The sequence below is a fragment of the Lipotes vexillifer genome, unplaced genomic scaffold, assembly GCF_000442215.2.
Source record: "Lipotes vexillifer unplaced genomic scaffold, Lipotes_vexillifer_v1.1 scaffold496, whole genome shotgun sequence".
Taxonomy (NCBI): domain Eukaryota; kingdom Metazoa; phylum Chordata; class Mammalia; order Artiodactyla; family Lipotidae; genus Lipotes; species Lipotes vexillifer.
In genome coordinates, this window is record NW_006786690.1 from 3,967,628 (window position 1) to 3,982,250 (window position 14,623).

The window sequence follows — 14,623 nt, forward strand, 5'->3', positions numbered from 1 at the left end:
CTTAGCCGCTGGACCACCAGGGAAGTCCCCCTTTTCTTTGCTTTTATTTTTTAAATTTTTAAAAAATAAATTTATTTTATTTATTTTTGGCTGCGTTGGGTCTTCATTGCTGTGTGTGGGCTTTCTCTAGTTTTGGCGGGTGGGGGCTGCTCTTCATTGCGGTGTGCAGGCTTCTCATTGTGGTGGCTTCTCTTGTAGTGGAGCGTGGGCTCAAGGCGCGTGGGCTTCAGTAGTTGTGGCATGCGGGCTCAGTAGTTGTGGTGCACGGGCTTAGTTGCTCCGTGGCATGTGGGATCTTCCCGGACCAGGGCTCGAGCCCATGTCCCCTGCATTGGCAGGCAGATTCTTAACCACTGCACCACCAGGGAAGTCCCTTTGCTTTTATTTTACTTAGCCTTTAACACCTCCTGAAATCATATTGTTTATCTTTAAAAAAATTTTTTGTCTTTCAGTAGAATATAAGCTTCATTAATGCCTAGACCTGTCTGTGGTGTTCACTCTTATCTCTAGAATGTAGAAAAATGCATGGCTTATGAGTCCACGTCTCGTGAAAGGTCTGGACAAGTTCTCTGAATAGGAAGGGAGCCAGTTATCTGTATAGGGTAGCATTATACATTGGAGCAACTTCAGCTTATATTTAAAAAATAAATTGGATATGGATGGGAATGTGAGGGATTAAAAATATCTGAGGTTTTTATTTATGAGAGTATTATTTTCTCAGTCATCTTGGGGTAGAGGGGGGGAGCAGAAATTACGTTCTCCCAAGAGAAATGTGGGGAAAATCAGAGGAGCCGACTGACAAGGGTGGGTTTTAGTCACTTTGATTTTTGGATAAAGGAAACGTTTGTTACAAATATATTATACCTTTATTGTAAAATATTTAGAAAATATAATGAGAATAAAATTAGAGTAGTTTTTTTCATGCATTGATAACAACTTTTAATATTCTGATACATAGTCATTCTTATCTATACATACATTTATAATCAAAAAACAGAAATTGGCGTTGCTGAACTTACTGATGATTTGGGGTAAAATCAGGACTATCAGAGGAAATATTTAATAGGTACTTGGAGATCTAGAATTAGGTCTTGGGGTGTATTGGGAGATGACTGTAGAGTTGTAGCCTTTGGGGATGGATATGATCCTTACGAGTGAAGAAAATACAGTGAATTATGGGAAATAGGGCCATAACTTTGGGAAACATGCAGATTATTATTAGATGGATAGACGAATCACCATGGAAAGGATAGAGGAGTAGTTAAAGATTAAGACCAGATTAGTGGAGGATTCTGAAAGCTTAAGGGAAGACAATTTTCAGAAGATAACATCACCAGTGTTAATGGTTGTTGAGAAGGCAAGGATGATGAGACTGAGGAAGGAAAGACCTCTGAATTTGGTCCTTAGAAGTCCATTAGTGACGTTAGGGCATACAGTTTAGTGATAGAAGAAGAAGCCAATTTTTAGAGAGTTAAAAGAGAGTGTAGATGCAAGTACTTTTCAGAGTGAGCTTTTATTAGAAAGATGGTTCTGTAGGGATGTCACTCAGATGATGCCTGATGCCTTATTTATACTTCTCGTAGCTGCACAGTACTAAGCATACAGTAGATGTGTTGAAAAGAATAACTGCATGAGTGAAATGAAACAGATATGGGCCACGTGTTCAAAGCATTTAAAAGTGAAAGGAAAGATACAGGCTAAAAAAGGGTTTTTTTGTTTGTATTTTGTTTCGTTATGGGAGATTTGGCACGTTTGAAGGCGGAGGAACCACTGGGAAGGAGAGAATGCACTGAGCAAAATAGGACAGTTGAAGAGATGAAGATTTTCGATTATTTCCAGAAGAAGGTAGTGAGAAGAAATGGGCTTATTTATTAGGGTTAAGGAGCTAACCTTTTTTGGGAAAGGAGGTAAATTTTTGAGGTATGAAGGAAAGAAGTGAAAATAGATGTTGAGAAAGGTTTTTAAGACTGAGAGGAAAGAATGTTAGGAAACCAATGGCTTTTCAGGTGATCTCCTTAGAATGAGGTTTAGTGAACGAGGATTGGAGACTTTAAGGAGGTAGACAAATGAGAAGAGCTGTCGTGTGAGAATTGTGCTAGAGATTTAGAAGAAGACCTCAAGTTTTACCAGGTAGCAGTGAAGGTGAATCTGATTATTTTGAAAAGGATTGTCTTAAGATAGCACAACTGTAGTAGAGCTCAACACCAGAAACTTAATCTCCAGTAATAATATTGGCATCTTTTGGATTGCTATTATTATTACTTCATTAATCAGGTCATTTCAGAATATGAAATGTTGATGTAGATGAGTTTCACTAGAAAATTCATCTCATGCAAACACTAATATACTCTTTAAGACTTTGTGTGTGGATTGCAAATGTTTTAACATAAAAGATTATTTTCAGTGTTGCTGACATGTTGGAAATTTGAAGAAAATTGTAGTCTGATATTAAATACTGAGAGGGTTTCTGATTCTTTAATTCTAATTTATCATTCTTATATAACTTAATCCTACTTACTATATAATTCTAAGCACACAAAATCTTCAAATGTTGAAAATTTTTTTTCATACTTACTTAAAATGTAATATCCTGATAGAGAAAGGGATAGATTGAAGCACTGGAGTTTTTTTTTTTAAGCCACGCAGCATGTGGGATCTTAGTTCCCTGACCAGGGATTGAACCCGCGCCCCCTGCATTGGAAGGACCAAGTCTTAACCACTGGACCACCAGGGAAGTCCCAGCACTGGAGTTCTAAGTAGTAAAGAATTTGGAGTTGAGAAAATATGAGGAAGACCTCATCAATCTTTTTGTTCAATTATTGTTTTTATAAAAATGCAGAGGTATTTCCATGAAGATTTATACATGCCTTTTATTCTGTTTTTTTGTGAGAAAAAGACACATTATAAAAATTCAAAATTTAGAGTTGTTACTACAAATCTTGCACACTTTTATTAATCATATTCCATTTTTCAATATAGAATATTGTTCTATGTTGATGCCCTGAAAGTCATTATAATAAAAACTAAGGTTAGCTTTGCAAGATTCAAATTGTCCCCATTTTTCCTTAACCATCTTCCTGTTCCCACCCCTTAAAAAAAAGGCAACTAGGCTTTGTGGCTCTAAAATCAAATGCTTACATTGGGATTCTAACACAGAGGTTTTATTTCAGGTCTTTGTAGGTAAAATACCAAGAGATTTATATGAGGATGAGTTGGTGCCCCTTTTTGAAAAGGCTGGTCCCATTTGGGATCTACGTCTTATGATGGATCCACTGTCTGGTCAGAACAGAGGGTATGCATTTATCACCTTCTGTGGAAAGGAAGCTGCACAGGAAGCTGTTAAACTGGTATGTGATAAGCAAATGCCCACTGTCTAGCAAGTCATTTGAGAGAAATACCTCAATTAAAAACATATGCAGTTAACATTGTTTCACTTTCTTTAGTTTTTGCTTTGAAAGTTTTTATATTGACTGAGTTGGTATGTGACCGTTGGCTATTTTTTTCTGATTATGAAAGTAAAAAAGAAATGAAAGTACCCAAGAAATAAGGTGTTAGAGAAAGTCTCCCATAATTCTAAGAAGTTATTTATAAGAGTGATTAGTATCTAAAGTTTCATTGAATATTTGGCTTCTGCAGGTCTCTCTTTTGATCTTAGACAAAAATGTCAATTCTTGCTGTTAAACGTTAGGGTTTATTCTTAAAGTGTGATGAAGTCTGGGATGGGTTCTCGGGAACATAACTGGGCAACAGTGACTTTTAGGACACAATTCAGGAAATGGCTGTGAATCTCTTTTGTTTTTGTCATAGCCTAATCATACAGTTTATTTTCTAAGTATATTCTTGTTCTTCCCTATCTTTTTGTTTCCAAGCCCTCCAGTTCTGTCTTTAATCTTTCTCTCTTTTTCTACTGTTTTATTACCAATCTAGTAATTTCCTTTCTGTAGGGCCTTTTACCCTTTGTACTTATTCCAGAGTAGTAGTAGTAGTAGTATTAACAGTTACGCCAATTAAGTATATCGTTACTCCTATTCTGTTAAGATACAATACTCTCAGTAACCCAAAATAGCAGTATCGTTGTTCCTTGGCATACTCTTGCCAGACAGCTAAAGGCCTCACTTAGTCTAGTTCTAGTTCTTCTAGAATAGTAACCTCTTTCACCAAGGCTTTTGGTTTTATTAGTTGCCTCAAAATTAGTTTTACTTGTAGCTTGACCCAGATTTTAGTTTTTTTACGGACTTTTCCTTCCAGTTTGTTTATTCAGTACCGAGAAGTTTTCAAAGCTTTATTTCCTTGTTTCTGACAACATATGGACGATTTTTTAAAAAAAATTACATATCTTTTAGTAAACTAATAGGTAAGTAACGTTAAGCCGTTAAAAAGCTAAAGTTTATCAAGGAAATCATCACCATAGCCATTTAAATGAAACATTTTTTATTCCTATCATTTCATATAATTTTATAAGTATTGTGTTCGACATGTAGTTTCAGATGTTGGAATTCTGTGTTTTATGTAAAATGTGAAATTCTCCTAAATTTCTTTACATTGACTAAACATAGCTGGTATTCTTTATATATTGTTATTTTGCCTGTGGCTTATCTATATCTAATTTCATCTCCAAGGGCAGATGAATGATCAGTCTCAGGTATTTTTTCTGAAATTCTCTGGGAGAAAATCTTCAGATAGATAATACTGAAGTATGAGATCAGATCTTTTTAAAGATAAAGTGAATAGCAGTGAAGGTTAAAACTAAAACGAGAGGCTGTAACAGGTTTAAAAATACACATTTTATGTTACGACAAGCATGAGGGAACTCGGTGAGTTCATGAGGCAGGGAGTATTTGACCTTAAATTGTCAGTTTTTTAGCTTGAGATCAGTTGTTCTGAGTTTGGGGTGGTTGTGGGGTGTCTGGTTCTTTTCTTCCTTTCAGTGTGACAGCTATGAAATTCGCCCTGGTAAACACCTTGGAGTGTGCATTTCTGTGGCAAACAACAGGCTTTTTGTTGGATCAATTCCGAAGAATAAGACTAAAGAAAACATTCTGGAAGAATTCAGTAAAGTCACAGGTAAAACAAAAATGTATTTAGAAATTAGTTTTGGGAAATCTGTGGTACTATTTATAGGTACAAAAAAATGAGGTGTATCTTAATCTAAGAATTCACATGTCTATTCAGTGTCTAAATTGCCTCCTTTCTTCTTTTTAGTGGTTTGGACTAAGCAGCTTCCTCGTAGCCTCAATTTCTTGGAATGTCCTCTTTACTTTGCCTTAATTGAACCCGAGCTTTTGACATAGTCTTTGCCCTATAGCCCTCAAGTGAAGGAAGGCTTTTCCCCCTTGACATTCAGTGTGCTTTAGGGCTAAGGGGATGAGAGTTCTTAATCCTCCTCCTTCCTTTTACCTTGTCTAGATCAGATTTTTCCAGATTTCCAATTTTAAATCCATGGAAGTGATTGAAAAGAACATTTTATATCACAGATTTATATACATTTATATATAACTTAAACAATTTAACAAAATTATATTTTTGCTTACTGAATATGATTTAGTCTGACATTTCCTATTCCATTTCATTGTTTTAAATGCTAATGGAGATCCACTAATGATAGCTGCATTAAAAAAACACTTTTAGACCATTACTTCTCCATCCCATATAAAAACCATTATTTCTTTACATTTTTGTCATCCAGACATATACTACAGATAAACAATCCTTTCTCCCTCCTTCAAACTGTCACCTGTTGCTCTTCTGGTTTCAGTCTTGCATTAATTGAAGATTTTTTCTGGTTCACAGTCTTTCTCTTCTGCCCGAAGTTGACTTATTGTTAGTACTTTTAACATCTATGTGGATGAACCATCCAATGCTGTAACCTCCTAGTTTTATGACTGCCTCATCTCTGGTCCTTCACTTCAGCTCTCCCACATCCAAATCACATTCTGGATCTTGCTGCTGGGAGTAAAATCTAAGCACTCTTAAGGATATGGATGGTATTTAAAAGTAGGGACCACCTAGAAAGAACATATATGGAAAGATGAGGGTACAGGACTAAGACCAGAGGTACACCGGTTTTAAGCAGTTACTTTTATTCTTGGTAAAAATAGTAACTTTTAAAAAGTTAGATTCAAGGATGATTTTTGGTCATGATTAGTTGTTGAATGTTCTCTTGGATTTATATTATAATTTGGTTTTTAAGTTCCTTGGTAGTATTTTCATAAATTTTAAGCTCACATTATGTCAAACACTCTAAAACATTCTTGTATGTCAGAATACAGTAGTTGGACTTGTTTATGGCTGTACCTTCAGGATCCCTAAAATTAAAAGGGAACATAAAATACGATCCCTAGCTCCATATCTAATAACGCTGATTTAATTGTTTACTAGGTAATTAGCAAATCATTTTGAGGCTTCTTCAGTTATTTTTTGCTCTTCGGCAAGTGGATTTAGGTCTGCCTGATCGCTAAATGTGTGGTGGATGCTTTTGGCTTATATATCTGGCTGTTGGTTTAACAGAGGGTTTGGTGGACGTTATTCTCTATCATCAACCCGATGACAAAAAGAAGAATCGGGGGTTCTGCTTCCTTGAGTATGAGGATCACAAGTCAGCAGCACAAGCCAGACGCCGGCTGATGAGTGGAAAAGTAAAAGTATGGGGAAATGTAGTTACAGTTGAATGGGCTGACCCTGTGGAAGAACCAGATCCAGAAGTCATGGCTAAGGTAAATGCAATTGCTTGGGTTGGGGGTGCGGTTGTCATTTAAATTTTGTACTAAGAATAATGCTCGAATATTTCAAATTTTACAGTAAATACAAATTGTAGCCCTTGATCTTAACTATTTAGACACCAAATTTAACAGTCTGTCTTGGTATCCAGCAATTTCCATTAACCATTCCTTTTTCTGCAGATTAAATGTGTAAAAGGAACTGAAATGAAATCCCTTCAATTAAGTGTTTGTTTAGTGCTAGGCACTATGAGAGATACAAAGATAAAAAAGTTAAGAAAAGAAAAAAGACAAGGTCTTACTGATTAAAGAGAGAAGTAATGTTCTGGTGATTATGAATTATAATCTTCATTGACCATTACTGTGACTTTTATTACATGGCCATGAATTATATTTTATTGAGATTTATAGTTTACTTTCCTTTTTCTTTTTTTTTTAAACTGCCTTCATTTTTTATTTAATTAATTAATTAATTAATTAATTAATTAATTAATTTATGGCTGTGTTGGGTCTTCATTTCTGTGCGAGGGCTTTCTCCAGTTGTGGCAAGCAGGGGCCACTCTTCATCGCGGTGCGCGGGCCTCTCACTATCGCGGCCTCGCTTGTTGTGGAGCACAGGCTCCAGACGCCCAGGCTCAGTAGTTGTGGCTCACGGGCCTAGTTGCTCCGCGGCACGCGGGATCCTCCCAGACCAGGGCTCGAACCCGTGTCCCTCGCATTAGCAGGCAGATTCTCAACCACTGCGCCACCAGGGAAGCCCCGTTTTTCTTTTTTTAAAGCTTTTCTTTTTTAATGATCAAGCTCCCTTAGAGTATTGTCTCCATGAAGACAGGCAAAGGGTTATCATGTTTGCTGTTATACCGTAGTGGCAAAATATGCATGACAAGTCCTGTAGTGGTCCCTCATTTTCCTCCTAAGTCCTGTACTTGCATTGCCAGGATCTCTGCCTGGTAAAGGATGGTTCCAGGGGTTCTGGTTCTTAGGCTTTCCTCTGGGAGACTCCTGGGGTTGAAGGGACACATCTGAAATTGCATCTCTGCTGCTTTTAGTGAGTTTTCGAGTGTTTTGGTGTATGTCTCTTTCCTTTTCGGAGGCAGCAACTCTATGGATGGTGATAAATGAGTGGTTGGATTATTCTGGACTGAGAAGTCTTTCCCTCAAGCTTTTTATTCCAGAGTCTGAGGAGACAGTCCTCACTCTTGATTAGTTTGGAGGAGAGCCCTGGTTTATACTAGCATGGTAAAAGTTTTTGTAAGCAAAAGCATTTTTGGATTAAGCAAAGAAAATTCATTGAGAATGAACTGGAGAGACTCAGATGTGTCGCTCACTCTTTTTCTCATATTCTTTGAGTAGATAGATAGGTGTCAAGGAAAGGGACTGGGAATCTAAAGAGCCCTGATTTTTTATTTTTGTTTATTACTAGCTTGATTTTAATTCCACTTGTTTCTTCTCCTAATACAATTGTGACTTTGAGCAAACTTACTGAATTTGGATGTTGTCTGTTTTATCGGAGTTGGATAAATCTCTTTACAAGATCTCTTATAACTTTGAATCTACCTTGTAGAAGCTGACTGTAGCCTGTATTGCATTCCCTATAAAAACATTTTAAAAATAGCTTATAGATTGAGAGGGGAATAACATCCCCCAGAATATCTAAAGTATAGCTAGTAATTTGCTTATTCAACCACTTTTCACATACCTCTGGTAACCTTTCAGATTGAAATTCATCTTAAACCTTTTTATAAGATTAGAAAAACCTCATGATTTTATTCTAGTAACTATTCTTCCTGGATCAAAAACAAGTTTCAGAATGAAAAGGAAGCCTCTATAAACTTGAACAATACCGATTTGAATAAACTTGATTGAATAATGCTCCTTTATTGTTTTCTATTCCAGGGTTGGGCAAGGGGGAGTATACCCAATAGTGTAAAGCTTCTGCTGTTGATTCACTGTATCAGTGTTATCATTCATTGAAGAGTTTTTTGCCAAGTTGGGTCATTTTTATAATCAACCAGAACCAAAGAGCCTAAATGTATCTTTCTTTTTTTTTTAATTTTAATTTTTATATTGGATTATAGTTTGATTTACAGTGTTATGTTAGTTTCAGGTGTACATAAATATATCGTTCTTTTTTTTTTTTTGCGGTACGTGAGCCTCTCACTGTTGTGGCCTCCCGTTGCGGAGCACAGGTTCCGGATGCGCAGGCTCAGCGGCCATGGCTCATGGGCCTAGCCGCTCCGCGGCATGTGGGATCTTCCCGGACCAGGGCACGAACCCGTGTCCCCTGCATCGGCAGGCGGACTCTCAACCACTGCGCCACCAGGGAAGCCCAATATATCTTTCTTAAAGGGACCTTTTTTCTACTGAATGTTTTAAACACAGTTTCAACTAGTAATTTTTATATAGGATGCTTTGGTTTCATCTCAGAAAAGAATAAAAGATCCATGTTGAGTTTTAAAAAAAAAAAGGTAAATAAACCAATTGGAGGCCTGTCTAATGTAGAAATTAGACTTCAGTATGACAACATTGAGAAAGACAAAGGGTGTAATGATAGAGGTGTAAAACTTTCCTCCCTTGAATTAATGTCTTCTCCCAAAATCCTTTTTACTCAGATAGCCGTTTATCTGAGGCGACAGTTTGTTTGGTAGGTGTGTTAATTTTTTTTTTTTTTTGAATGAGTAGTGTATTTCCTTAGTTTACAAATCAAACTTATACATAGAAATTCATCCTAAATCCTAAGTAGGAAGTCCTACTTCCACCTCTAGCCCCATCTACCATGTCCTCCTTGTCCCTTGTAGACATCCAGTGTTAATGGTCTCTGGTTTGTCCTTTTAGTGCTTCCTTGGACAAACACAGGCAAATATTAGTATATATTCTTTCCTTCCCTACTTCTTACACAAATGGTTACTGGTAACTGTATTAATGATCTATGTTTGCTTTATTCACTGTCATATTTCATCTCATCTCATATATTTCAGCTCTAAGGAAATATACCGTTATTTTATGTACCACTAAGAAATTATAAAATGCTGCCAGTTAAACTATGACAAGTGCTTATATGTCACATTGACTGTAAATTGGATCCCTATTTGGAGGTATAAAAATGGGGAAAAAAATCTTAGCAACAGTGTATCCTCGCATTTTTTTCAAAGTAGCTCTTAGAGCTCTTCTTAATTTTTTGACTACATAATTTTCCGTTTTGTAGATGTACCATAGTATATTCAACCAGCTGGACATTGGATGTTTCTAATCTTTTGTTATTATAGTACTCCAGTGAGTAAGCTTATATCGTTTCAGTTAATTCAAGTGCAAATATGTCTGTAGGATAGATTCTTGAGGATAGAATTGTGGGCCAAAGGGTAAATGCATCTGTAATTATTAAGATACTGACCATATTCTCTGTAGGAGGTGTACTTGTATTCTGCTCCCCACCAGCAGAATACAACAGGCTGATGTTCCTCATCCTTGTCAAAAGAGGATAGGATCAAACTTCTGGGTTTTGCCAAATCTCATAACAAATGGTACCTCAAAGCTGTTATGATTTGCTTCTCTTTACTATGCATGTGTGAGTTTACGTTTTTTATACATTTAAGGACCATTTGTGTTTCTTTGTATGAACCATGTATTCATGAATTTTGCCTATCTTTCCATTCATTTTGTTTTTCTGTTGATCTTTTTCTTATTTTCTGGAGCTCTGATATGAAAGAGATGAACTCTGTGATATAAGTTGTCTTTTGACTTTGCTTATGATATTTTTCTACTGTGTAGAAGTCATTTCTTTTCAGTAGTTGAATTTTTCAGTCCTTCGTAGTTTATAGATTTTAAGTCACAAAGCCTTCTCCAAGTGCAGTGTTACATAAAGGAATTGCCTTTATTTTCTTCTAATGCTTTCAACATCCCCCCCTTTAAAATTTTTTATCTATTTGGACTTTATCCTGGTGTATAGTGTGAGGTATGGATCCAATTTTCATCTTTATTCAGATTAACACTATACTGATTAAATGATTTAAGCATTGAATTGATAGAGTTTGTTATGTCTAGTAGGGCTAGTCTCTAAATTTTGTTCTTATTTTTTTCCTGGCTCTTTCTGCTTGTTTATTTTTTCATATGAACTTTAGAATCAGCATATCCAGTTCTGGGGGGTAAAAACAAAAACTTGTTGTTTTAGGGGGTCTTAGGGACCATATTAAATTTGTAAATTAGTGTAGTAATAAATATATTTTGGTTCCTTGAAGGTCCTGTTCACAGTATTAGTTACTTTTAACAACATGGCAGGAGAAGGAACTGATAATTTATATAAATTGGCAACTAACAGAATCATTTTCTTGGTACTTTTCATACTTTCTATCGTAGCACTTTTTTTTTTTAATTGAAGTATAGTTGATTTACAATGTTTTGCCAGTCTCTGCTGTACAGCAGAGTGACTCGGTTATACACATCTATACAATTTTTAAAATATTCTTTTGTATTATGGTTTATCACAGGATATTGAATATAGTTCCCTGTGCTATACAGTATGACCTTGTTTATCCATTCTAAATATAATAGTTTGCATCCACCAACCCCAAACTCCCAGTCCATCCCTTCCCCCCCGCCCCCCGTCCCCAGCCCTTGGCAACCACAAGTCTGTTCTTCACGTCTATATCACAGCACTTTTTTTTTAACACTTCCATAAATTGCCATTTATTTTCTTTATAATCTTAACATTTTAGTAGATTTACAATACCATATTTTTGAACAGTTTTGTATACTTTTTTTTTAGCATTAATCTGTATACCATTTACCTTACTAAAAATAGTGTACAGAAATACAGTAGCACAGTATCATTAGCCTCCAAGTTACAATATACTTCTTTTTTTTTTACACACACACACTGTTTTATTTTTACAAGAGATAAATAAACTGACACCAAGCATTGTAAATGGATAACCACAACAAAAGCAACAATGATTGCAATTACCAAACATGAAACACACTCATACTATGTCATAATATTGACATTCAGTCCAGTAATCCTCCACTGTAACAGCTCCTTTACTTTGCAGTGAAAATTGATTTGTATATTTTCTGCCTCTGAGTCCTTGTGGGATTTTTTATTATTATTATTATTCAAACAGAAAGTCACAAAAATTATAATCATCACTCATCAGTTTGCTCAGTCCCATGTAACTAATTTTTTTATCTTCATCTTTTGTTAGCACTTTTATGAATTCATCAGTTTTCCATTAGAGTTCTGAAAATGCTTATTTATTCAGTTCAGCAGTATAGTCAGTTACCAGATCACAGCACTTTTAACACAATGTTTTAGAGAAGAAAAGCCTATGCCATGAAGATAAGAAGAAATACTTTAATATAGGACTTCAGCTAAAATTAAGTAGCCAATGCCAATTTGTATATTTGTTATATTAGGTGAAAGTTTTATTTGTGAGAAACTTGGCTACTACAGTGACAGAAGAAATACTGGAAAAGTCGTTTTCTGAATTCGGAAAACTTGAAAGAGTGAAGAAGTTGAAAGATTATGCATTTGTTCATTTCGAAGACAGAGGAGCAGCTGTTAAGGTAGAAAATTTACAATTTTGTTTTTTGATACTTGAATTTTGTTGAAACTTGCTAAACACATAAAGTGACTTTAAAAGCAAATAAAATTGTTTTCGGCTTTTACCGAACTCTGGAACTTTCTTTTAATAATCTCTGTGAAGTGGTAGTAGTATATAACAGGTAAGACTCCATATTTCAAAGCCTGATTATTACTAACTGGGTTTGTGATCTCAGGCAAGTTATTTTTAATCTCTCTATTATTTTTGTAAGCCTAAGGTTTGATAGCATGATACCTTGAAAATGTTACAAGGAATAGTAATTAGCTGGTATAAATACTAAAATGGTAATGAGTGTATCGTAACTACTTTGTTTACCTTGGTTTGTGGACCTATGAATGGAACTGAGCAGTGTACATGGCTTTATACCTAGTACAACACATTTAATTCAGTAGCTGTGCTCTGAGGGAATGGTTAGTTCTTCATAGTTTTGCCTTTCTTTAGTCATTTTAGAATCCTCATAGTATTGACAGTGTTTTGCCAGTTTCAGTAGTTAGAAATATTTCTTGCGTGGAATAGTTAATTTATTTGTTGATGATAGTATTGGAAAGTGTGAAACAAGTCTTTTCATACGGTGTCTAGAACATATAACCCGAATACCCTGCTGCTTTCTGATGATAATGGATCAGCACCATCCTTAGTGGGTGAAATTTCAGGTTTTTTCTGCCTCTTGTTCCTCTCTCCTTTCTGGCGGAAGGCGGGGGAGGGGTGGGGGGAGGGGGGTGACAAGACAAAATAAAAGCTTTTCTATGTAATTGGGGAGATAGATCCGAAATCCTTGATGACTCAGGCCTGGTTCTTTTTCTACATGTTCTGTCGGTTAAAGTGATGCCACCTCTAATCAGTTTTTGTTTCCTGCTCAGGGTACTGCTTTAAAGTGTGCCTTGTAGAATCTTTGACTAGTTAGAATTTATTAGTTTGCTTTTTGGTGGAAGCTAATTAGTGAGACTATTGCTTATAAAATTCACAGCTTAATACAGAATTTAATGTGTGGCTTCTGAATTGCCAGGGGTACGAAGGACAGATAACTAATACATGTATACCTTCTAAATACTCCTTTGGAATCAGTTGGTATTAAATAACTGGTTGTTCGTAATTTAAAATAATTTTCAAGGGTGGTTTGCCAAAGAAGTCTCTGAAATTGCAAGATTTCTAGCTCAGTAACTGGAAATCAGGATGGCCAGAGGGGAGAGTAGACAGATGCTCCATTCTTTTGTTTATACCAGGAAGCTTTTATAGACTCATTTAGTTGCTTTAGTTGAAGCAGCCAAAAGCTAAGGTGGTAAAGGGGAGAAACTAGTTAGAGGGAGATACTGATTTAATCTTTGTCTAGATACTGGTAAAGCACTAAATATTCTTTATGGATAGAGCATTTTATTATGTATATCCAGAGAGGAAAAGGTTGTATAGGGAACAGAAAAGCTGTGGTGAGGAGGTGATACTTTGTTACTGAGTTACCTGAACCCTGTGGCAGAGGCTATTAGGTGGAACTACATAAATAAAAAACTAGAGCCTAGAATACTTTTGATTACTGCTTTCCAGGTGAGTACTTGAATCTTCATTATTTCAGGCCTTTGCTAGGCTTTGTGCTTTTAACTATTCAGGCAAAGTATGTTCCAGGTTAAGCATTGTGGGGGGGGACCTAGGCTTTTTTTGGTCAGTATCTTATTGAATTTCACTGATAACCTCATTTATGTTTCAAATCCTTAAAATTTTTATAGAACAACAGTTTAAGACCTACATGTTGAATGCCACATGTTTGTTTAAAAATTTGAATCCTGAAAAGTTTGTTACTACTGGTACTTTTTCCATATGTGAATTTGCTGCTTTGGTTTGGCTAAGCTTGGAAGTTATTTGGAATTAAGTTTTTGGATTTAAGTAGCAGCAACAGGCAGCTCTCTGGCAATCTTTTATCTTTTTTTATTTTTATTTTTTTATTATTTATTTATTTATTCATTTATTTAATTTTTGGCTGCATTGGGTCTTCGCTGCATGCGGGTTTTCTCTGGTTGCTGAGAATGGGGGCTACTCCTCGTTGTGGTGCACGGGCTTCTCATTGCGGTGGCTTCTCTTGTCGCGGAGCACGGGCTCTAGGCCCGTGGGCTTCAGTAGTTGTGGCACACAGGCTTCAGTAGTTGTGGTTCGTGGGCTCTAGAGCGCAGGCTCAGTAGTTGTGGCACCCGGGCTTAGTTGCTCCGCGGCATGTGGGATCTTCCCTGACCAGGGCTCAAACCCGTGTCCCCTGCATTGGCAGGCGAATTCTTAACCACTGTGCCACCAGGGAAGCCCCAATCTTTTATCGTTTTTTTTTTT

General features: G+C 36.2%; 1 protein-coding gene across 7 annotated transcripts in view; it reads left to right on the plus strand.

The window, feature by feature from the left end:
- The window catches only part of HNRNPR (heterogeneous nuclear ribonucleoprotein R), a 35,627-nt gene that overhangs the window by 18,842 nt on the left and 2,162 nt on the right, over positions 1–14,623 (plus strand). For 4 of the 7 annotated variants that reach the window (XM_007459185.1, XM_007459188.1, XM_007459189.1 and 1 more), the window contains 4 exons: positions 3,171–3,347; positions 4,929–5,064; positions 6,508–6,713; positions 12,126–12,275. In XM_007459185.1, coding sequence (XP_007459247.1) covers positions 3,171–3,347; positions 4,929–5,064; positions 6,508–6,713; positions 12,126–12,275 — 669 coding nt within the window. Of the gene's footprint in view, positions 1–3,170; positions 3,348–4,928; positions 5,065–6,496; positions 6,714–12,125; positions 12,276–14,623 lie in introns of all 7 variants that reach the window. The other 3 variants (XM_007459191.1, XM_007459186.1, XM_007459190.1) reach the window with 2 other exon arrangements.